Here is a 23,488-nt window from a genome sequence, read left to right on the forward strand (position 1 = left end):
AGGCGGTCCCGGGGCTGGGTGTTGCTGTGTCTGCAGCCATACTCCAGGGGCCTCGGGGGGGGGGGGGTCTCCGTGCTCTGCTTCCCTTTTTCTTTCCTTAACTTTTCTTCCTGGGACGGGGCCCCGGCTCCACCACTTTCCCTAGAAGGAATCCAAGGCAGAACATCCCACAGGTCCAAGGTCACCTGAGAAAGCTGCGCTCCGGCCTGGCTTTCACAGGGGCTGAGGTGGGAAGACCCCGGGGCGTTGTCACACAGACCCAGGCCTGAGTCTCAGCTCCGCCGCTTCCTATCCGGGCCACCTCGGTTCACCTCCCCAGCCTCTGTCGCCCGACCCGTGAAATGCGGGTGGCAGTGGGGCAGTTGTGAGTGTGGGCCGAGGCCCTGCCCTCTGCTGTGAACGTGGCTGGCTCCTGCTCCCAGGGGCCCCAGCCCTGCCAGCGTGGCTCACTATGGCCCCTTTCCCTGCCCAGGTGCTGGTGGCCGAGGAGAACGTGGACTTCCGCATCCACGTGGAGAACCAGACGCGGGCTCGGGACGATGTGAGCCGTAAGCAACTGCGGCTGTACCAGCTCTACAGCCGGACCAGCGGGAAACACATCCAGGTCCTGGGCCGCAGGATCAGCGCCCGCGGCGAGGACGGGGACAAGTATGGTATGTGCCAGCTCCTCCTCTTCCCCGGGGCTTTAGAGGCCTCCAGTGCAAATTCCAGCTCTGCCGGGTCCCGGCTGTGTGACCCTGGGCCTCAGTGTCCTGATTTGTAAACTGGGGATGCAGTGGTGAAGCCAGGGGAGGCTAGTTGGGAGTGCCTACTGCAAAGTGCTTTGGTGGCGGGCATCTGTGGCTCCCTGGGGGATGGCTGCTCCCCATGCCATTGGTGCACCAGCCCCAAGTTCAGACACTTGCAGGGGCAGGAGCCACTGGGTCATGCATTTTGGATGCTGCTGCTGGTGCATGCGAATTGCCTTGGCATGTATGTATGTGTGTACCTGTGAGTGTATGTGTGTATGTGTGTGAGTGCCAACGTGTATGTGTGCTGCACACTTGAGCTTGTGCACCTGTGAAACGTGGATACTCCCAATATCATGGTCCTCTTGACCTGCCCTTGACCTGGAACCTCCTGGCCTTTGTTAGGAGGTGCTTGGGGACCCTCACCTGCACCCCCAGGCTGCCTCTATGAGAACTGGGAGGAGCAAGGCCCCTAAACAGCAAGAAAAACATGACTGCAGCCTCCCAGAGCATGGGGGTGCGTGGCTGTGACGGACCCTGAGCGAGTACTCACCGCACAGGTTACGGATTGAGCATCGCCAGGCAGGAGGAGCTCCGGCTGCTCCGAGCCAGCCTGGTTCTCGCCCCTGGCCAGGAGAGCACAGCACTAGGCCTGGGGAGGCAGGGCCGTGGGTAGCTGAGGCCCTGGCTGGGCTGGGAGTCCTTGATGCGGCCGAGTCTGCCAGCCGCGGCGTTCCTGGGGTGATCCTGCTCGCCAGCCCCTGCCCGTTGCCGGCAGGACATGACAACAAGACAAATAATTTCGTGGACCTTTTATCTTAGACACCATTTATTTTCCTGCAGCCCCAGGGCAGGACTGACCTCATGGTAGGGCCCGAGCGAGCGAGCGTGGCAGCTGCACCATCACTGGGGGCCAGGCTGGGCCGGGCAGGGCTGGGCCACGCTGGCCTCCCGCACCTCTAGGCCAGCTGCCTCCTTCCCGGCTCCCTGGCCATCACTCTCACCACCGCCCCTCCCTCCCACCCTTCTTCCCTTCCTGGCTCTGCCCCTTTCCCCTCTTTGTTTTCGTCCCTCCCCCTGGCCACAGCTTCCCTCCTCCCCAGCTCTCCCAGGCCCTCTGCGTGGACGCCTGGCTGCGCCGCGCGGGCCCAGGTGCTGGTTTTCCCTGGGCTCTGCTGTCCGGTTGCTGCCAGGGAAGAGGCAGCTGGCTGGCTGCGGCAGGAGGAGGTGCCCTGCTGGGGGTTCCCCGGAGCTCTCGCTGGCCCCTCCAGGCTAGGAGAGTACAGGGGGGTCACACTCTGGTCTGAACCATCTGTCCACAGCCTGGCCCGGGAGGCAGGGGCTGGGGAGGGAGACGGGCCCGGGCACGGCAGGCCTCTCCTTTGCTCTGCTGAGCTGGGGCCTTAGGGGATCTTACCTGCTGTGTGACCTCGGCCGTGCCCTCTGCCCGTCTCTGGGCCTCAGTTTCTCATCGATAACAATGTGAGGTTTGGATTAGAGCTGTACTTTTTTTTGATTTTTAAAAGATTTTATTTATTCATTTGAGAGGTAGAGCTGCAGACAGAGAGAGGGAGAGACAGATAGAGAGGTCTTCCATCCACTGGTTCACTCCCCAGATGGCCGCAAAGGCTGGAGCTGTGCTGATCTGAAGCCAGGAGCCTGGAGCTTCTTCCAGGTCTCCCACACAGGTGCAGGGGCCCAAGGACTTGGGCCATCTTCTACTGCTTTCCCAGGCCATAGCAGTGAGCTGGATTGGAAGAGGAACAGCCGGGACGCAAACCAGTGCCCATATGGGATGCTGGTGCCACAGGCAGAGGCTTAGCCCTCTATGCCACAGCCCCGAGTGCCGTGCTTCTTAAATGTCAGTGTGCATATGAGTCACTGAGGGCACTGTCAAAACTGATGTGGGTGAGGGGCTGGAGTGGCCCCGGGGGTGGCAGTGCCGGCCGACCCCACTTTGGGGCTTGGGGGCACCTGACCGATCTAGCACCACACCTGCTGGGCGGTCATCACACTCTTTCTAGGAACATGTTCCTCAACCCCTGCACACCCAGGGCACCATGGAGGCCTTGCGGCTGCTCCATTTAAATATCGCATTAGAAACGCAGATGAGGGACCCCATCTGTGAGCCCTGGGAGAGGAAGTGAGACAATGGAGCCAATTGAAGCTTCCAATCTAGATGATCAATACAAATATTATTGGGAGGGTGATTTATGTGGCCACACGAGGCAGGAGGACGGGGCGGCGGCTCCGTAGGTCTGTATGAGGGGCCTGCCTTGCCCTGGGGGAGGGGCAGGCTGGGTGCTGAAGGGACCTGCTCCCCTCGTCTCAGGTCTGGCTCTGGCTGAGAGAACCATGTAGCCTGAGACGGGCAACACACATAGTTAGAATCACCTCACTGCGGTCTCAGAATTTCAGCCAACCAAGTGCAAGTACAGGATCCCTGCAAACACCTGGCATTTGGCATCTCACCTTGGAGTTAGTAGAATGGCAGCCTCTGTGGGCAGGCAGGCTCAAAATGCAGGTCCCCTTGGTCTGGGTGACTTGTCTGCAGTGGTGGCTCGTTGGTGAAGTGTGCACAGGTTATCACTGGGGCTCCCGAACCCCTGCGTTCTGCAGAAGGATCTCCTTCTGTGTCCCCTCCAGCTTTCCCTGCGCCATGGGAGCCATGAGGGTGGGCTGCTCCAGGAATGAGGGGCTTTCTGAACCTAGGGCTGGGCTCTGGGGGTGGGGCGTGGGCTATGGGACAGCTGGCCAGAAGACTGGAGGCTCAGGGTTTGGGCTGCCAGGCCAGGAGGGGGGTCGAGGGGGAAGTTTCTGTGAGCCACCTCTTCTTGCCCTGGGACCAGCGGGCCTGGGCCAGGAGTCTGCAGCTCTGGGCTCAGAGCCTTCCTCTGCCTAGCGGGGATGAGAAGGCCCCCCTCACCTCCAAGGTTGATGCACCTGAGCATGGGAGGTGAGGGCCTTGGTTCCTGGCTGTAGGAAGCAGGGCTGCTGGGTACTAGGGCAGGACCCTAAGAAGTGCAGGGGCTTGGGGCCACATGGAGGGGCTGTGCTAGCCAGGGATTTGGGGTTTCAAGGGCTGAGCACGTGCACCCTGGAGTCTGGTGGGATTCACGTCTCAGCTCCACCACTTAAGAGCAGGGATGGGTTAGCCCTCTGAGCCGTCCTCTTCTGCAGAACGGGGCACTGACATGGGAGAGTGTCCGAAGCACAAGGCACCCATGGTTGTCCCAGCAAGAATATGAGTAATGACCATGAACCGCATCGCTGTGGTCCTGGCTGTCACTGGCTCAGGGTGGGGCTCCCCTGTTAGGAACTTTGGTTGTTTAAGATTTATTTATTTATTTGAAAGGCAGAATGAGAGGGAGGGAGACAGAGATCTTTCTTTTCTTTTCTTTTCTTTTCTTTTTTTTTTTTTTTTTTTGACAGGCAGAGTGGACACAGAGAGAGACAGAGAGAAAGGTCTTCCTTTGCTGTTGGTTCACCCTCCAATGGCCACCACGGCCAGCGCGCTGCGGCCAGCGCACGGCGCTGATCCGAAGGCAGGAGCCAGGTGCTTCTCCTGGTCTCCCATGGGGTGCAGGGCCCAAGCACTTGGGCCATCCTCCACTGCATTCCTGGGCCACAGCAGAGAGCTGGCCTGGAAGAGGGGCAACCGGGACAGAATCCGGTGTGCCAGCGCTGCAAGGCGGAGGATTAGCCTAGTGAGCCGCGGTGCCAGCCGAGACAGAGATCTTTCATCTGCTCCTTTGCTCCCCAAATGCCAGCAATTGCTAGGGCTGGGCCAGGCCAGAGCCAGGATCCTGGAACTCCATCCAGGTCCTTCAAGTGGTGACAGGGGCCCAAGCATTTGGACCATCATCTGCTTCCCAGGTGCATTAACAGGGAGCTGGATTAGAAATGGAGCAGGGGCTGGTGCTGTGGCTCAGCAGGTAAAGCTACTGCCTGCAGTGCCAGCCATCCCTTATGGACACCCATTCGAGTCCCAGCTGCTCCAATTCCAAAACAGCTCTCTGCTATGGCCTTCAAAAGCAGTGGAGGATGGCCCAAGTGCTTGGGCCCCTGCAACCATGTAGAGATCTGGAAGAAGCTCCAGGCTGCTGGCTTTGGATCAGCCGGCCATGTGGCCATTTGGAGAATAAACCCCCAGATGGGAGACCTCTCTCTCTCTCTCTCTGCCTCTCCCCCTCTCTCTCTGCTTCTGCCTTTCAAATAAATAAATGAATCTTAAAAAAAAAAAAAGTGGGGCAGCTGGAACTTGAACCAACCCTCATATGGGATGCCGGCATTGCAGGTAGAGGCTGCACACAAAGCAGGCCCCAGGAGCTGGTTCTTGAGTCCTTGGGGGGGCCCTGGGGGAAGAAGGGGAGCTTCCTGTCTGCCGTCACTTCAGATACAGGCAGGGCAGGCCCTGTTGGCATGGTTCTGTGCAGGGGACCGAGGCCAGCTGAGGAAAGATGGCCTTGGGGTCCTCTCATGGGTGTGGCTCAGTCTCCTCTGAGTTAGCACCAGGGCCCCTCGCACATTCCACACAGATGGCCCAGCCGGGGGCGGGGTGTGTGTGTGTGCAGTGGTGAGTGACACGTGCCAGGGCCCAGTCCTTGAGCAGCTCTCAGTCTAGCGCCCTGTTCCTTACTTGCGGCCCACATTGCACAGGAACAATGCTGTTACCTTTCCATACCTGTTCCCTTTCAGGCCTCAGTTTCCCACTTTTAGCCTGGGTGGATTAGAGGATGTGGAGTTGACATTCCGCAGGCTTCTTCCGGTGGGGGCTTGGCACGGGTCTGTGATTCCAGGTTCACAGGGAGCCAGTGTGCCCTGGAGCAGGCTCTGCCCTGCTGGGCAGCCTCCCCAAGCCCCAGCCTCGCCTCTTTACCACCCCTGTCCCAGTACGGGTCCCATCCTGGTGGAGCCAGCTATTGGCATGCTCGGCTCCTAAGACAGGGGTTCCTTGGAGGCAATGACCTTGCTTTCTGCTGTGTCCTCAAGCCCAGCACGAGGGCCCCTTAGACATCGCCTGATGAATGAGTGAAATCAGTGTGGGGCGACTCGAAGTGTAATCAGAGGCTGCCGTGTGCGGCCGTGGGGAGAGCTGTGTGGGGTCTTCTGGGGTTTTTGAGGGTCCTCCTGCTCCCAGTCCCCTCATCCTGTTACTTCCTGGGGGGGGGGGTTGGTGTGAGGGAAGGGCTTGATCCTTGGGTCTGGCTGGCACCAACGAGGCCACAGGGACCCTGCTCTCTCCAGGGTGGGCCCCCACGGTCCATTCTGCAGAAATGTAGGACATGTCACTCCACCACTCCATGGCATTCCTGTCCCGTAGAATCCAAGGCAGGTCCTTGAATCAGCCAGGAGGGCCAGTGTGGCCTGGCTCCTGAGCCCCTGCGGCCCCTCCTTGCCCAGCCTGCGCCAGCAATGGCGGCCGGCCTGTCTTCCTGGAGGTGCCCGTTCCCATCCACGGGCCTTCGTGCGGCTGTCCCTCTGCCGGGATGTCCTCACCTCGTGCACACTGGCTTCCACCCCACCCCTTCTCAGAGGGTCCGTGTGCCCGGTCCCTGAAAGGCACGGTTCCCTCCCCAGAGCCTGTGGCCATCTGACATCCTGATGCCGGTGCAGCCACTCACATCACTCCTGTTGGAGCACAAGCTCCTGGAGGCAGAGGCTTTGTCTGTCTTGCTGGCTGCTGAGCCGGCCACAGAGAGGCGCTGGAGCAAGCCAGGGCCTGGGTCCCTCCGTGTGTGTGCCTGTGTGGGTCCTGTCCTCTGGACATGGGTGGCACACAGTAGGGATGTGGGAGATCCCCTGCCTGCCCTGTGCCCTGGGGACGCCACGATCAACGGGTCGGTGTCCCTTGGAATTCACGCAACGAGGAGGGACGTTTACATTCCAAACCCCTGCCCTCTGAGCCCACAACTTTTGTCCCCAGTGAGGAGCGGCCACCCATGGCTCGCTGACCCCGGGGCTGGAGCAGCTACGTGAGAGCCCCAGCGAGGATTAAACATAGCTCCTGATCGATGCCATTGATTGCCCCTCTTCCTGTCTGGTGGCCCACGTGGCCATCACATCTCCTCCAGGGACTTTAGGAGAAAGGCGAGTGTGGGCCCCTTTGGAGCAAAGGCCAGAGAGTGCGCATGCGCCTGTCTCATCACGACAGGGCCACATCTCCCCTCCCCCGCCCCTCTCGATTTCTCTGTGCTGGGGCCACCTTCAGAGGGGACGGAGGGAGGACAGATTCGCTGTGACCTCCCAGTGCCTTTTGTGGCCAGGACATTCCCTCACCGCAGGCCGGTGATGCCTGGAGAGGGGCCAGGAGCTCCGTCAGCATGGGATTGTGGCGGCAGCCAGCTGCTGGCCACCTGGCAGGGCCGCTTGGGGCCGCAGCTCCCCCGTGGCCCTCGCCGGTCTTGGGGAGTTTATCCAGCCTCGTTCTCCCGGGCTGGGTCCCTCTTGGCGCCGTTTCTCTAGACCTCCGGCTGCCTCTCTGTGTCTTTCCCTACAGTTTCCTGTCTCTGGTCCTTGCTGTGTGACACTGGCGAGAATGGAACTACTCGGATGACTGCCTCGGGTTCTTCACCTGAAAGGCGGCATCACTGTTGGCTACCTTATGGGGTTGGCTGTGGGATCCAATGAGATACTCCATGTGTGTGTTTAGAGATTTATTATTTATCTATTTGAAAGGAAGAAATACAGAGAGAGAAGGGAAAGACAGAGAGAGAGAGAGAGATCTTTCATCTGATGGTTCACTCCCCAGCTGGCTGCAATGGCCAGACCTAGGCCAGGAGCTTCTTCCGGGTCTCCCACGTGGGTGCAGGGGCCCAAGGACTTGAACCATCTTCCACTGCTTTCCCAGGAACATTAGCAAGGAGCTGTATGGGAAGTGGAGCAGCTGGGACTCCCGCTAGCACCCATATGGGATGCCAGCACTGCAAACGGCTTAACCTACTAGACCACGGCACTGGCTCCCATCTTCTGACTGTTAAAACATGGTAGGCAGTCAAAGGAATAGTATCTTTCATCAAGGTTTCAAATAACTTTTTTTAAGGTACACAAATTTCATATCATAGAAGTTATTTATTTATTTGACAGGTAGAAGTAGACAGTGAGAGAAAGAGATGGAGAGAAAGGTCTTCCTTCCATTGGTTCACCCCCAAATAGCTGCCACGGCCGGCGCTGCACCACTCTGAAGACAGGAGCCAGTTCCCTCCTCCTGGTCTCCCACGTGGGTGCAGGGGCCCAAGCACTTGGGCCACCCTCCACTGCCTTCCCAGGCCACAGCAGAGAGTTGGACTGGAGGAGGAGCAACCAGGACTAGAACCCGGTGCCCATATGGGATGCCAGCACTGCAGGTGGAGGATTAACCAAGTGAGCCATGGTGCCGGCCCCCTCAAATAACTTTTCAAAGAATTGTTTTTTAAAGATGTATTTATTTATTTGAAAATCAGACTTATAGAGAGGGAGGGACACAGAGAACCCTTCCATCTGCTGGTTCACTCCCCAGATAGCTGCAACAGCCAGGGCTGGGCCAGGCAGAAGTCAGGAGCCAGGAGCTTCTTCCAGGTCTCCCACATGTGTGACAGGGGCCTAGACACTTGGGCCATCTTCTGTTGCTTTTCTCAGGCCATTAGCAGGAAGCTGGATCGGAAGAGGAGCAGCCGGGACTAGAACCGGCATCCATATTCTCATAGAGATGCTGGCACTGCAGGCCAGGGCTTTAACCTGCTGCACCATAGCATCGCCCCCCCCCCCAAATAATTTTGAATTGTTACTGTAGGTACTTTAGAGAAATGGGGAAAAAGAGACTGCACCAGTCTTTACAGAAAGGGCTTTCTTTCTGGCTTCGTTTTCTTGGCCTTTCTTTTTCCCTCTTGGTTCGGGTGCTGGAGAAGGGAGTGAGTCCTTGGTGCCCGCTCCTCTCCCACTGCCCTCCTGGTCCATGGCCGCAGGTGGGCACAGGGCTGCTACTCTGCAGTGGGCCCTGAGGGGCCCGGCTCTGTGTGCTGTTTCTCAGGACGGCGCCCCAGCTTGGACTTGCTCCTCCTCTGGGTCCGTGCAGCTCGTCTTCCCTGGACCAGATCTGAAACACCCTGGGAGCACCTCATTGTGGGCTCTAAGGGTTCTTCCTTGGGGAGACCCTAGCCCCCCGCCAGCATCTTCTGAAATTGCAGCTGCATGTCCACTCCAGGGCTTCTGCCTGCAAAGTGGCCAAAGGGAAGCTGACCGTGCCCCCATCTGTGTCTACTTACTCCCTCAGGGTAGGGACCTCTGGCTCAGCTTGCCAGGATTTGACCCTTAGCTACGTCACTGTGTGACCTGGGGACTCAGTTTTCTCCCCTATAAAATGGGTATCACAGCAAGGATTGGCTCCTCACAGGACTGCTGTAAGGGTTAGCATGAACTGATGTACGCATGGGGGTAGGCACGATGCCCAGCATCGTCAGCTCTGCACACATGTGTGCTGCTGCTGACACCTCCTAATGGGGCGGGAGCGAAGGAGGCCTTGGTGGTTACCTGGTCCTAACCCCGACAGGGTTGGGTGGGAGCCCACCCTGCATTGAGATGGGGGAGGAGCCCGGGACTGCGTGCCTTTGGGCCAGCCCCTTCTCCCTGAGTCTCCTGTGTGTGTGTGTGTGTGTGTGTGTGTGTGTATGAGGGAGGGAGGGAGGAAGGGATGGAGGAGGGAGACAGAGAGAGAGAGAGAGAGAGAGAGGTCTTCCATCCACTGGTTCACTCCCCAAATGACTGCAACGGCTAGGGCTGGACTGATCCAAAGCCAAGAGCCAGGAGCTTCTTCCAGGTCTCCCATGCGGGTGCAGGGGCCCAAGGACTTCGGTCATCTTCCACTGCTTTCCCAGGCCACAGCAGAGAGCTGGATCGGAAGTGGAGCAGCCAGGACTTGAACTGGCGCCCGTATGGGACACCAGCCCTGTAGATTTGGGTTTTAACCCACTGTGCCACAGCGCCTGATGCACTTTCTGAAGCCTGGGCATTGCAGGGGTGAATAAGCCAGGCGAGACCCTTCCTCAGGGGCAGAGAGAAACACCTGAGGCCATTTTGGAGAAACGGAGCATGCCAAGGGGAGGGCAGTGCCAGCCCTGGGCAGTGTGGTCATGGAAGGCCGCTCTGAGGAAGTGGCATTGAGTGACAACCTAGGAGTGTGGGGCCATTTGCAGGAAGCTCCAGGCAGAGGGAACCGCAGGTGTAGGGGCCCAGAGGCAGGAGTACCTGTGCTGTGGGTGGGGGGAGAAGGCGGGGCCTGTGAGGATGGGGGCGGGGCCAGGTTGTGTGCATCCTGGAAAGGAGTCTGAGGCAAGGAGAGAGGTTCTTAAAGTGACATTTGTCATGGATTCCTTGGGCTGGTGTGTGGAGAGCAGGGGGTGTGGCCGGAGCTGCGCAGGTCCAGGTGTGATGAGAGGAGAGAGGTACTGGCTGCAGGGCCGAGAAGGGAGCTGAACCCAGGCGAGAGAGCTGGGGTCACGGGCCGGATGGGGCAGAGGTGCTGGGGACCAGGCAAGCTCTGGAGTGGACCTGGCCTGGGTGGAGTCCCCCTCTCCCTCCCCTCTCCCCTCCTCTCCTCTCTCTCTGAGAACTGCCGAGCTATTGCTCCCCAAAGACTTTACATAATTCTGGCCCGGCTCCCTGCTCATGATGTCATGTGCTGAGTGGAGTCTAGGCTGGGCCAGTGCAGGCTGCAGCCGGTCAGGGAGAACGGACTGTCGGCTCCGCTGGAGGGGCCCGTGGGCCCACACGCTCCCTGACCTGGTGGGAATGGCCAGGCCTGCCCAAGGCCAAGGCCAGGGTCTCCTGTCGTGCCTCTGGCCACTGAGTGCTAGTAGGGCTTGCACTTGGAGGCCTCTCTTGGAGGAGCCCAGGTCCCAGCAGAAAGAGGTGGGCAGTTCTGACGTCAGCCCCTCGTGCTGGAGTGCCTTCTCTACCTCAGTTTTCTATACTGTGAAATGGGCACTAAGACACTCAGCCTCATGGGAATCAGTGGCTGCAGTGGGCTCGGGGAGTCTCATTGAGCACATGGTAGGAGCTATCTGAGGACAAAGGCCTGGGCAGGTGCTGCGAGGGGGCAGGCAGCAGAGGCTGCCTTTGGAGCTCCCTTGGGGGTTACCTGGGTCCCAGCCCCATGGCATCACCTGCTTCCCACAGCCTCCCTTGCCAACCCTCTCTTGGCCTCTACTCATCCATTCCAAGAAGCAGGACAGGGTTGAGCCCCTCTGTCCCTTGCACCAGCCAGGAAACGGAGACTCGGAAGGGCGGGTGTCTTGCTTAGGGCCACACAGCCTGGGACGGCAATGCCGGAAATGAACTCAGGCCCTGTGAGTCCCAACCGCAGGCACTTTCTGGGGCATTTCCCGGAGGGTGATGCCAGGGCCCCTGGAGGACGCTGAGGAAGCTCTCGGTGGCGCGCAGGGTCTGGGCAGCAAGGTCCGCCCTTGTGCACACATCCAGGTTCTTCCCACTACGTCTGAACAGTTTTTTCTTTTAGGAAAACTGTTCAGTTTTGCAGTTTTTAGGAAACTAAAACAACAGTTACTGAGTTCCCCTTCCCCAGCCTCTGAGAACAGGGTGCTGAGCTCTTTACTGTGTCACTTTGTGCAGTCCTGAAGGTTAAGGGTGCTTCTGCCCATTTTGCAGATGAATAAACTGAGGCTCATAGTCATACACTTGGCAAGGGGATCCGGGGTTTAGATGCAGATCTGTGCCTTCTAAAGACCTCATCAGAAGCTCCTGGAATTGTCCTGACCACACCCTCCCCCCCAGTTGGCTTGAGCTCTGTGCAGAGATGGAGAAAAGTCACCGAGCCGCTGTGTTGTTTGGTGCCTGGGGTGGAGCCAGCAGAAGAAATCACAGGGAGTCTGAATGAAGGGGTAGTGGGGGTGGGGGTGGGGGTCAAAGGTGTGTACCCCGCCCTCCATCTCAGTCCGACTCAGTGTGCACCGGCCATGGGGGAAGGGGAGGGGAAAGAATGTGCCTCCCCTTGTTTCTAGAATTACTGAATTCTTGTTAGATCTTTAAATTTTATATAAATTCTTCTTTTTCTTCCCCTCGGAAAGGTGGGTATCACATTTTAATTAGCAGTGGTGTCAAAGGAGGGCTAGATTAATTATTGGAAATCTTGCATTCCAGATGGTTGTAATTTTCACAGCAGGGCACCAGGGTCTATATTTGTAAATTTTTTTGATTAAAATCCTACCTCGTGTAGTTTAGGAGCACTGAGGCACATTCCTTGTGGCTCCAAGGATACTGTACTCAGGAATTCGGGGCTATGATTCTGGTTATGGAGAAGCAAGTCCCTTGTCAGTGAAATTAAACTTCCGAGGGTGCTAGGAAGCAGGGGGCCGGGGGGCGGGGTGCGAGCATTGCAGGGGGGACGGTCACAGCCTTGGGTAGGAAGAGGTGGTGGCCGGGACACCAGAGAAGGGCGCACAGCTTCCCCTGGGGTTTGCACGTCCCCTTTCTGTGCCCTGGCAGCTTCCAGTGGCTGGGACAGAGGTGCCAAGGGGGCACCAGCGGGGGTTCAGTTGTTTGCTCTGGGGAAAGTGGACTCTGAAATAGCTTGATGTCCCCCAGGGCAAGGTGTGTGTGTGTGTGTGTGTGTGTGTGTGAGAGGGCGAGCACTCGCGCCTGTGCACCTGTGTGCATGCCCCTTAGTCCCAACACTGTTTCTTCTCAAACCGGGGGTGGGGAAATTGGCCGGCTGTGCTGCTTTGGGAAATGGGGCTGAGGGGCTGGGGGTCCTTGGTGATGAGCGGGAGAAGGGCGCAGGGCAGACTCCCCTCCTGTTGGAGCCACCTGGGTGCCAAGAGGAGCCTCTGTCTCCCAGCCTGAGGGACCCAGTGCTCACTCCAGTGAGACTTGTCAGAGCCCCCCCCGCCCAGGCCTGAGGTTGGGGGAGGGAGGGACCAGGGACGGGGTCAGGGACCATGTCACTGAGCCTTCAGGCTGGGCCATTCATTGCCCCTGGTTAAACAGCGTGTCTTGTTGTCCTGCCTTTCGAAGCCCAGCTCCTAGTGGAGACAGACACCTTCGGTAGTCAAGTCCGGATCAAGGGCAAGGAGACGGAATTCTACCTGTGTATGAACCGCAAAGGCAAGCTCGTGGGGAAGGTGAGTGAGGGCCTGCCGCTCCCGGGGGCTGGGAAGAAGGGGAAGCAGACCCTGTGTGTGTGTGTGAGTGTGTGTGGTGTGTGTGTGTGAGAGAGAGAGAGAGAGAGAGAAAGAGAGAGAGAGAGAGAGAGAGAGAGAGAGAGCCAGCCCCAAGGTCATCTCTTCCCTTCAAACCCACCCATTCCTTCTCTGCGGGGGAGCACCTGCAGTCCACCGGGCCAAGGTAGCCAGGGCTACGGCTGGGCTTTGGGAGCACAGAGGGCCCCTGGTCCTGCCGTGGTGGTGGGGGGGTTGGAGCTCTGACCTCCTCAGTAGCAGGAGAGTCCCAGCGAGCAGTCAGCAGTCGGCCAAGTGCTGTGGCTGCAGCGATCACTTTAACAATCGCCAGGGGCCTCCAGCGCCGCACAGCAGCCTCCGGAACCCGGCTGCCTTGTCAGCGCTGGGCCTCACGGTTCTAGCATTTCAGGAAGATTTTATTACTCTGGAATAGGCAAGAGAGCTGCATGCAGCAAACTGGGGCGGTGATGAGGGCGCTGGGGCAGGGGTGTCTGAGCTCCCCTGCTCCCCTTCTCTGCCCGTGGAATGTCAGGTGGACGATGGTCCTGGCAGAGGCTCTGTGGTGGGCTCAAGCTGTCTGCCCCTTTCCCCTGCAGGGACTGTGCCAGCCTCCATGTCCATGGAGGCTGGAAGGACTTCACCTGCTGGGAGCCTAGGCCCTGGTGCATAATTTGCAGTTGGTTACACATTACGGAGGTGGGAGGGAGGTGGCCAGTCAGGGTTTTGGTCTCTCGAAGCCCTCAGCTTTGCGCTCAGGTGACTTGGGAGGGTGTAACAGGCCAGGGACCTGAGCTCAAGTATTGTCACCTTAATATTTTGGGGGAAATCCCTTAATAAAAACGGTTGCAATCGCCCTGATAATTTGAGCACCTGTTTTCTGCCAGGCCCTGAGCAAAAAAAAAAAAAAAAAGGAGCCCTCCCAAAGAATGCCCAAGTCTGTACCACTACCAGCCCCATTTCACAGATAGGAAAGCTGAGGCTTGGCCACGCCCTGGGCCCCTGTCCCAAGTCCCACACCAGTGCTAGGCGGGATTCAGAGCCCAGTCTGGCAGGAAAAGATTCCAGCCACACTGCCCACCCCAACCGGAGTTTCTCAAACAGCAAAATAGTGGCGATCCCAAGAGCGCGTTCTGGGGCCCGGGAGTGGTTTCAATTAGTGATTCACTCTCGGCCCGCGGTGGGGCCGGCGGCCGGCGCGCGGGGTCGGGGCTGGGGCCCGGCCGGTCTCCCCTCCCCAGCCTGGATGGCCGCTGCCTGCGGCAGCGGGCGGCGTGGCCGGGCCCCGCGTCGGGAGCTTTGTTCTCCTGCCCGCCTGGGCCGCCTCCCAGGCCCGACCTGCTTGGGGTTTGGGGCTCGGTTCCCTCCGGCTTGGCGCCCGCGCCCGGTGCCCGCCCCGCGGCGCGGTTCCCGGCATCCTGACCCCAGGAGGGCCCTCCCGGGTCAGAAGAGCAGCCCCGGCCCCGGGCCGCTGAGTCACCACTTCCACAGGGGCCGGCTCCTATTTCCCGCCCCTCGGCATGAATTTTGGGGACGGTTCAGCTGGCGCGCGCGGGGGTGTGGGGAGGCCGGCCCGGGCCCCCTGCCGGCCCTGGCTCTCCTATGCCCACTCCCCGGCCCCTGCAGGCCCCTTTTCCGAGGCTGACCCTGTGCTCTGGGGGCGCCCCCATGGCCACCTGTCTTCAGCTCCACGCACACTCCTGCTCTGAAGCCGGAACCCTCGGGCCCAGGGCTGTGTCCTTGCCCAGTTGGGCCTGTCACGGGATTCCTCTCCTTCCCGCACACCTGCCCTGGCCTCATGCCTTCTGGAAGTCCTGTCCCCAGCGCTCTCACCCTGCGGGGTCCCAGCCCCGGATCCCATCTCCAATGTTTCACGGCTTGCTGCCCTGGCCGCAGCTCCCGGGGTGGGACTTGGGGCCCCTCCATGCTGCTCTGTCTCTGGCTGCCATCCCCTGTCTGTGTGCCCTCCTGCTGAGCAGGCTGTCCCTGCCCTCTGTCTTGGGGCTTGTATCCCTCATTAGATTTGGAGCTCCCTGAAGAAGGCCAGTTCTGGGTGCATGCATCCGTCTGTGCTACATACCTGGCCTAGGGGCTACAGCAGCACCACAGCAACAGAAATGTGCTTTTTGCTTTCTGAGGACTGACTCGCAGCCTCCAGCCAGAATTGTGCACATCAGGCCAGGGAGTCAGAGTGCCTGGAGCTCGCTGAGCCACAGTGTCGTCATCTGTCAGATGGAAACCAGGTCATGAGGTCACTCCTTCACTCGTGGGAGCCCCAGGCCTCAGCCCTGGCTCCAGCTCCAGCCACTCCAACAACAGGAACTTCCCTGGGCTGTCTTGACTCTGGGTGCCACCTCTGTGCACCTGTGGCAGGTGCATGGCACCCTCAACAGAGCCTTTCCGGACGTACTTACTCCCCCTGCTGCCTTGTACCTGAGCCCCGTATGCTCAGGTGCCCCCATTCTCCTGGCCGCCTCTCTGGAACCCCTCTCCCCGTCTCCCACAGGAGCTGGTGCTCCTGTGGTTCCATGAATGGTGGCTGAGCATCTCGCATTGTGTGCTGGACTTTCCCCTGCAAGTCTGGAGGCCCCACCCAGATCGGATTTCCCCACCTGCCCCCACCTGTGTGATTATCACCGAGTCCTCTTTGGGGGCAACACAGGGTTACAGGCCCTTTCAGGGCCACCAGCACGTGTGCTTTGGCTGTAAGTGACTGAAACCCAGCTCAGAATGCCCTAAGCGAAAGGGGAGGCTTTGGCTCACGGAGCTCAGCAAGTCCTTGTTTTTGCTAGGTCTGGACCCAGGTACCAGTGATGCCACCAGGATTCAGGCTGTGGATCGAATCCTTCAGCTTGGGCAGAAGGAGGTTGGAGGTGGGCGTAGGGAAGAGAGGGTCAAATTCCACGTCAGAAAAGTCCTGCAGCTTCTGCTCAACTTATCCAGAACTAGTTCATCCAGAATTTCTGGGGGTGGGGCACAAGCACAGAGTTTTTAAAAAATTTTGCACTGATATAATAATCGCACAGAGCCATTTCTTTCCTTTCTTTTCCTTTTTTAAAAACAGACTTATTTACTTGAAAGGCAAACTTACAGAGAGAGAGAGAGATCTTCTACCCACTGGTTCACTCCCCAAATGGCTGCAATGGCTGGGGCTGGGCCAGGCCAAAGCCAGGAGCCGGGAGCCAGGAGCTTCTTCCAGGTCTCCCACTTCGGGGCAGGAACCAGTTCCTTGAGCCATAGCTGCTGCCTCCTGAGGTCTTTACCAGCTGGAAGCTGGAATCAGGAGCCTGAGGGGGCGTGGAAGCCAGATACTCTGACATGGGATGCAGGTACCCTAAGTGCTAGGCTAAACACCCAGCTGTATGGGGTGTTTTATAAAGTCCTGCAGATAATTAGCAGGGTGAGAGGGTGGTGAGGAGCCCAGGCCAAGGTCAAAGCCAGTGCAACCTACTGTTGGCTTCTGGTCTACTCTCAGGGTGGGAGGCTTAGCATTATCACAGGCTCCATGGCTGGTTTGTAATCGGCCCCTGCACTCAAGTGTTGGAATTGCAGCCCGAGGCCCAACTGCACCATCTTCACTAAACCCGGACGGGTCTCCAGCATGTACTGAGCATGTGTGCTGGGCACTGGCAGGGCTAGCCTCTTAAAAAAAAAAAAAAAAAAAGAAAGAAACATTTTTTTTTTAACTGAAAAATAGAGTTACAGACAAAGAGAGGGAAAGACAGACAGAAAGGCCTTCCATCCGCCGGTTCACTCCTCAACTGGCCGCAACGGCCAGAGGTAGGCCGATCCGAAGCCAGGAGCCAGGAGCTTCTTCCGCGTCTCCCATGCAGGTGCAGGGGCCCAAGGACTTGAGCCATCTTCTGGTGCTTTCCCAGGCCATAGCAGAGAGCTGGGTCAGAAGTGGAACAGTCAGAACACCATTCAGCACCCTTAGAGGACGCTGGTGTTGCAGGCACAGGGTTAGCCCACTATGCCACAGCGCCGGGGGCTAGCCTTTTGCACATCCAGAGCCTCACTTTATGCCCCTGGTATGTGGGTCTGGGGGAGGTGAGGTTTGCACAAGCAACGCCTGTTCCTCCTCACCCATTCTCCCAGTGGCCCTCTGTGGATTGGGCAGGGGAGAACTGAGCTGCAGAGGCTAAGCAAGTTCAAATCCCTGCTCTGCCACTTAGAGCTCCATGACCTTAGGCAAGTCCTTGCAGCTTTCTTGGAGCTCTGTTTTCCTGCAGGTCAAGTTGACCTTAGTGATTTAAGAGGATGAAATGAAATAATGGATATGGAAATGTCTGGCTATAGCTCGCAATTAATAAATGCTGGAGCTGGAGTGGTCATTCGGTGCCACCTGGGATGCCTGCATCCCATATTGGAGTCCCTGGATTTGAGTCCCAGATCTGCTTCTGATGTCAGCTTCCTGGGAGGCAGCAAGTACTTATTTCCTGCCACCCACATTGGAGACCCGGATGGGGTTCTGGACTCCTGGCTTCAGCCTGGCCCAGCTCTGGCAGTTGTAGGCATTTGAGGAGCGAGCCAGCAGATAGAAGACCTCTGTCCCTGTCTGTCCGCTTTTCAAATAGAAAAATGAAAATCAATAAGTGAAAGCGGATAAATGCTGAATGAATGGGTAGGAAGACTGAGTGGGCCAGGTGGCCGCCCCCACCGTCAGCTCCGTGAGTCTCCCTGATCAGTGTGTCCCCAGGAGGGGTCTCCCGTGGCTCATGGTATCACTGGGCCATGGGGAAGGTCTGGGAGGCAGAGGCCGCTTTCTTGTAGGCTTTCCCGTGTCACCCCCACTGCTAGCGAAGCTGTTGCTCCAACCACAGATGCTCTGGGCACGCCTGGCTCAGCCAGCAGGGCCACGAAGATGCCAGTCTGACTTTGGGGTGCTCTTGGGTTAATGAAGAGGCAGATGCCAAATTGCTCTGTCAGGAGGTTGGGGGAGGAGTGGGTGCCTGGGGCTAACAGGATGGCGTATATGAGCCCAATAAGGCTGATGTTTGAATGGAGGCAGTTTTTCCTATACATTACTTTGAAAATAATGTTCATTTACTTTTTTTCATCTACTTGAAAGTCGTGGTGGGGGCCGGGGGAGGGGGAGAGAGAGAGAGATTGATTTTCCATTCATTGGTTCACTCCCAAATGCCTGCACCAGCCAGGGCTGGACTAGACCAAAGCCTGCTGCAGCCCAGAACTCCTTCAGGTCTCCCACACGTGTGTCAGGGGCCCAAGCACTTGAGCCAACATCTGCTGCCTCCCGGGATACATTAACAGGGAGCTGGATTGGAAGCGGAGCTGCCGGGTCTCGAACTTGGCAGCTCTCAAAGGAAGTGGAGGAATCGCCCAGGGAGATAAATGGCAGTCAGGAAGCCTTCGCCAGGGAGGCAGTTCCTGAGCTCAGCCTTGAAGGAGAACAGTGTCCCAGGCAGGGGCAGCTGTTCTGGGGTGAAGAAGTAATCTTGTTCAGTTTTTCCTGACTGTTCTGTCGAGACCAGGACTCAGTTTGGGCAGAAATCTTCCGTATTTTTCCATGGGGGACCTATAGCCCCGGGACCACCCCTCTTTCCCTGCCTTGCACATTTGCCCCAGCTTCGCTCAAGAGCTCCTCTCTGCCGTCCTCACCCGGTGCTGTCCTTTGAGTGCCGAGCGCACCTCCCGGGCCTGCCCTCTGCGTGTTCAGCAGCCTCCTGGCAAGGTCTCGTCCTCCAGCGAGTGTTTGCTTTCTGCAAAGTTCAGCACTTTGTCTGCAGGGCCCAGGCTTGCCCTCTGCTTAAAGGTGAACGTTCCTGGAAGCTCCAGCCCGTTTTCCACTTCAAACAAAAGGCTGGAACTCGCACCTCAGTCTCCGCACACAGCCAGACCGCTGGGCTTCCAACTTGGCTGGGCGTCCGTCCGGAACGGGGAGTGGGCCCGGCCTAAATTTGGAGATGTCAGTTGGAAACTCGAACGCTGCTAATTCAGGCCTTCCAACTGTGTGTGTTTCCCACTCTCCCATCGAGCGGCCGGATGGGTTCGGGGAGGAGACGCAAAGCCCTGCCTTCCCACCACCTTTTGTCCGCCTCAGGCCAGCCCGGGCGGAGCCACCTGCTCTTCCTGCAAGGTCCCCCGTGAGCGTCAGGCTTGTTTCTGAGCGTTGTTGCTGCCCTCATCCTGTGATGCAGGAGGACCCATCTCCTGGCTCCTTTAGGTGGTGCGGAGTCTGGGGGCTTGAGAGTGGAATTAGCTAGGCTGAAAGGGTCGAAATCCATCAGCCTCTGCACACTGGGGCACCCTGCCCAGTGTACCTCTCTTCCATGGGAGTTCACACCTCTGCTTGGGGGCCTGAGAGCCCAGAACCCAGGGCCCGGGCCTGGGAGTCTGGCCAGGCGACATCTCTTATTTTTGGAAGCCCCCCACCCTCCTTCCTACCACGTGTTAAGAATGAACACTTCCCGCATTCCCTGCGATTTATACTGAGCCACCTCACAGTGCAGTTGAGCTGCAGCTGAGTGGCCGACTTCATGGCAGGTTTTGTGCAAATCTGTCAGGACTCATTTCTGTTGCAACTGATAGGACATGATGTCAGCTGGTTTCAAGGAAGTGAGACTTTATTGGCCCACAGATCAGGGAGCGAATTTGACCTTTAGATGTGGCTCGATGCAGAGCCCAGATGGTGCAACCAGAACTTGGTTTCTCCCATTCTCTTCCTCTTGGCTTTGCTTCTGCTATGCTGGCTTTGCCGTCAGAAAGATTTTCTCTCTAGTGGTGAAATGGCTGCCTCCGGTTCAGCCTTACATAATACAGTTTAAATCAGCCAACATTTTTGGGATCACTTATACAAAGGTCTCAAGGAACATTCTGATTGGATGGCTTGAGTCACATGCCTACTGAGAACCGATCACTGAAGCCTAAGGGGAAATAATGTTTTGATTGGCTGGATCTGGGTCTCCTGTCCTAGGAGGGACAAAGTGGAGCTGCCTGGCTGTGAGGTGGAGAATGGGGAGGAGTGGATTCCTGAATGACAGTGGGAATTTGTTACCTGGTTGGAGGGTGGGGTCAGGACTTTTCACCTGTGCCCTGCCTGGCATGGCCACCTGCACATGTTCTCTCCTTAGCGCTCTGCCCCTTGCACCTGCTGTTCCCTTTCTCACCTTCTCCTGACAAAGACTTTTTGTTTGGCCAAACTTTAGTCAAGCTCCTGACCTTCTCCTAGGCCCGCCTGAGCATTTCCTCGCAAAATTCAGTCTTAGCAAGAACCCTGCTAAGTCACTTCAGCAGGAACCCCCACTCTGGAGATCTGATCTCCCTCGATATCTGGTTGGGGTCCTCTCCCTCTGCTGCCATTCCCCAGGTGGTGTCTGCTGGCCCTGCATTGTCTCCAGCAGGGATCCTGTTGGCTGGGTGTAGGCAGAATCCCTCCTACCCCTGAGGTTTGCTCTCAATGGTTTGAAACACACACACACACACACACACGCAGTGATTTCCCCAGCCTGGCTCCTTGGCTGTCCATCTCCACTCGCCCACGCTGCAGTCGGAGTGGGGGCCTCTGTGTCTGCTCTGCCCTGGCACCGCACCCACCCCAGGGGTCCTGAACAGCACCTGCCTTACCGTGTTTCAGCGGGCGTCATGGGCCAGGTTCCGCCTTAACGCTCTTCTCCCGTCCCTGCAGCCCGATGGCACCAGCAAGGAGTGTGTGTTCATCGAGAAGGTTCTGGAGAACAACTACACGGCCCTGATGTCGGCCAAGTACTCCGGCTGGTACGTGGGCTTCACCAAGAAGGGGCGGCCGCGGAAGGGCCCCAAGACCCGGGAGAACCAGCAGGACGTGCACTTCATGAAGCGGTACCCCAAGGGGCAGACGGAGCCGCAGAAGCCCTTCAAGTACACCACGGTGACCAAGCGCTCGCGGCGGATCCGCCCCACGCACCCCGGCTAGGCCGCCCGGCCCCTCTCACACCCCAGAGGACTGCATCAGAGGAATATTTTTACATGAAAAATAAGGAAGAAGCTCTATTTTTGTACATTGTGTTTAAAAGAAGACAAAAAAACTGAACCAAAACTCTTCGGGGGAGGGGCGATGAGGATTTTGTTGTTGACTTGAAACCCTCTCCCCTCCCCCCATGACAAAGAGGGGCTGTTGTCAACCCACAGGTGCTTGCCTCCCTCTGGGAAGAGACTGGAGACTCGTCCCCGGAGGAGGACTCGAACGAGGAAACCGACACTCCGAGAAACCAAAGTCCTTTTTCCCAAAGGTTCTGAAAGCAAAAGCAGAAAAAAAATAAAAGTTAAAAAAAAGAGGAAAACAAAGAAAGAGAAAGTGGCACCCCCTTCCCTCAACAAACTCCTCCCATTTCCTCCCCCTTCCCTGCCCCCCCTCCCCGCCCGAAACTCCAACAAAAATCGCTCTCTGGTTTGCAGTCATTTATTTATTGTCCGCTGCAAGCTGTCCCAGGACACCACGCAGGGAAGGTGTGCGCCTGGGCGCTCTCCGCGCCTCGACCTCCGACGACAGCCGGCCTCGTCTGATCCCGGTGACCCTGCGTTGCTCAAGTTCTAGAGGATGCTGCTATGACCTTCTGTGACTCACGTGACCTAGTACACCAATGATAAGGGGGTATTTTAAAACCAGCTATATTATATATATTATATATATATAAGCTATTTATTTCACCTCTCTGTATATTGCAGTTTCATGAACCAAGTATTACTGCCTCAACAATTAAAGACAACCGACAAATTATTTAAAAAAAAAAAAAACAGGAAGCGCGTGATGGCTGGGGGTGAGGTTCGGCCCGTGTGTGTCTCCTTCCTCTTGGGCTGTTGTCTTTGTCCCGTGGTTGGTTCTTCCATGGATCACTCGGCACCCAGTGTGCACCAGGCGCCATTCAAGGAAGCAGGTGGGCAGCCTTGGAGTTGGTGGAGAGTCATGGATTCCACGGTGGGCTCAGTCATTCATTCATTCACATGCATTTTTTTGGTACCTCTGCGGTGCCACAGGGGACCGCACTTCTGGTGAGTCAGTGATTGTCTCATTCATCGGCTCCCTGACGGGTTTACCCACCCAGCACATGTTGAGTAAACACTTGGGAAGTGCCAGCATCCTCCTGGATGCCGGGAATTCATCCCTCATAGCAGGCAAACGCAACCTTCCTCAAGGAGCTTGCAGTCTGTTGCACGGGGCCCCTAAGTCAGTCCATGTCTGGGTTTGGCCGAGCACAGCCTGGTCTGGGGTATAGCAGGTGCGGGGTCCATGTCTGTGCGGGACCTGGGGTTTCTCTTCTCAGATCAGAGGCTCCCGCTGGAGTGGGGAGAGTCTGCCCTTGTTAAGGCCAAGGGTCCGTTCTTCAAGGTCTTCTGCTTCTGCTTCTCCTTCTCCTTATTCTTCTTCCTCCTCCTCTTTTTTTTTTTTTGTTTAAGATTTATTCATTTATTCGAAAGAGTTATATAGAGAGAAGGAGACACACACACACACACACACACACACACAGAGGGAGAGAGATCTTTCATCTACTGGTTCACTCCCCAAGTGGCTGCAATGGCTGAAGCTGGGCCAGGTCTACCACGCAGGTGCAGGGGCCAGGGACTTGGGCCATCTCCCACTGCTTTCCCAGGTGGATTAGCAGGGAGCTGGTTAGGAAGTGGAGCAGCGGGGACTTGAACGGGCATTCATATAGGATGCCGGTGCTGCAGGCAGCAGCTTAACCATCTGTGCCACAGCGCTGGTCCCCTTCAAGGTCTTCTTTCCCAGGGCCTGGCCCAGGAGGCAGGGGGGAAGCCAGATGAGTCTTGGGTGGGAAGCAGAGTGGAAGCCTGGGGTCCCCTGCCCTGAGCTCTGGGCTCAGTGGGTGCAGCAGTCAGGACAGCGGAGGGAAACTGGTTCTGCTCCCTTCCTCCCTTCTCGCATTCAGTCTGAGTCTCTTCCTTGGGCAAACTGTGCATTCCTAGAAGGCAAGAGGTTGCCTGAGGTGGAAGACGCATCGTCTGGGGTCCCGCTGCTGTCACCGGCACTTGCCTTGTGCCAAGAGTGGCTGGGAGAGGTCCCCAGGAGGCCCTGAGCAGAGGAGGGGTCACAGGCGGGGTGGGCGACAGGAGCACTTTCCCTGCGGCTGCCTCAGAGAGGTACATCCCCTTGGTGACGGCCAAGAGCTCAGAACTCGGGCCCTTGGTGCCTTTCCTCCCTGCCCCGCCCCAGCCCGTCCCCCTTGTCTGCGGTTCGCCCTTTTGCCTGCACAGCTTTGTGAAGCCCTTTATGCGCACGATCTCATCACGCCCTCAGGACTTCTGTGCAGAAGGCACTGTTAATATCCCCAATTTATAGATGAAGAGACTGAGGCCCCAACATGTTAAGCCACTCCCCCAAGCTAACGAAATAAAAAAGTGGTGGGGCCCGTGTCCAAATTCCAAACCCTGCAGGACTGGGGCAGCTGCCACGAGATGAGTGCCCACTGTGTCAGCCCCCCTGCTCAGGGCACCACTAGGGACACTGCCTGGGCATTGTCCCCAGCAGCCCTGTGGGGGACATAGGTCCTCCAGCTCCCACGACTGGCTGAGGCCTTGCAGTGAGCAGGAGACAGCTTGAGCCTGGTGGTGAGAATGACTCCTAGCGACCCTGGTTGG

At 57.7% G+C, this 23,488-nt stretch overlaps 1 protein-coding gene across 3 annotated transcripts in view; it reads left to right on the forward strand.

Annotated features, from left to right (window-relative positions):
* The window catches only part of FGF18 (fibroblast growth factor 18), a 33,786-nt gene extending 12,604 nt beyond the window's left edge, over window positions 1-21,182 (forward strand). For 2 of the 3 annotated variants that reach the window (XM_002710377.5, XM_089335068.1), the window contains 3 exons: window positions 473-653; window positions 12,735-12,841; window positions 20,541-21,182. In XM_002710377.5, the coding sequence (XP_002710423.1) occupies window positions 473-653; window positions 12,735-12,841; window positions 20,541-20,807 (555 nt within the window). In that variant the 3' untranslated portion in view covers window positions 20,808-21,182. The remainder of the gene's footprint in view (window positions 1-472; window positions 654-12,734; window positions 12,842-20,540) is intronic. The other variant, XM_089335069.1, reaches the window with a different exon arrangement.
* Window positions 21,183-23,488: the final 2,306 nt, after the last annotated feature.

The sequence above is a fragment of the Oryctolagus cuniculus genome, chromosome 6 (assembly GCF_051225735.1).
Source record: "Oryctolagus cuniculus isolate XC-2025 breed Fujian yellow rabbit chromosome 6, ASM5122573v1, whole genome shotgun sequence".
Classification (NCBI taxonomy): domain Eukaryota; kingdom Metazoa; phylum Chordata; class Mammalia; order Lagomorpha; family Leporidae; genus Oryctolagus; species Oryctolagus cuniculus.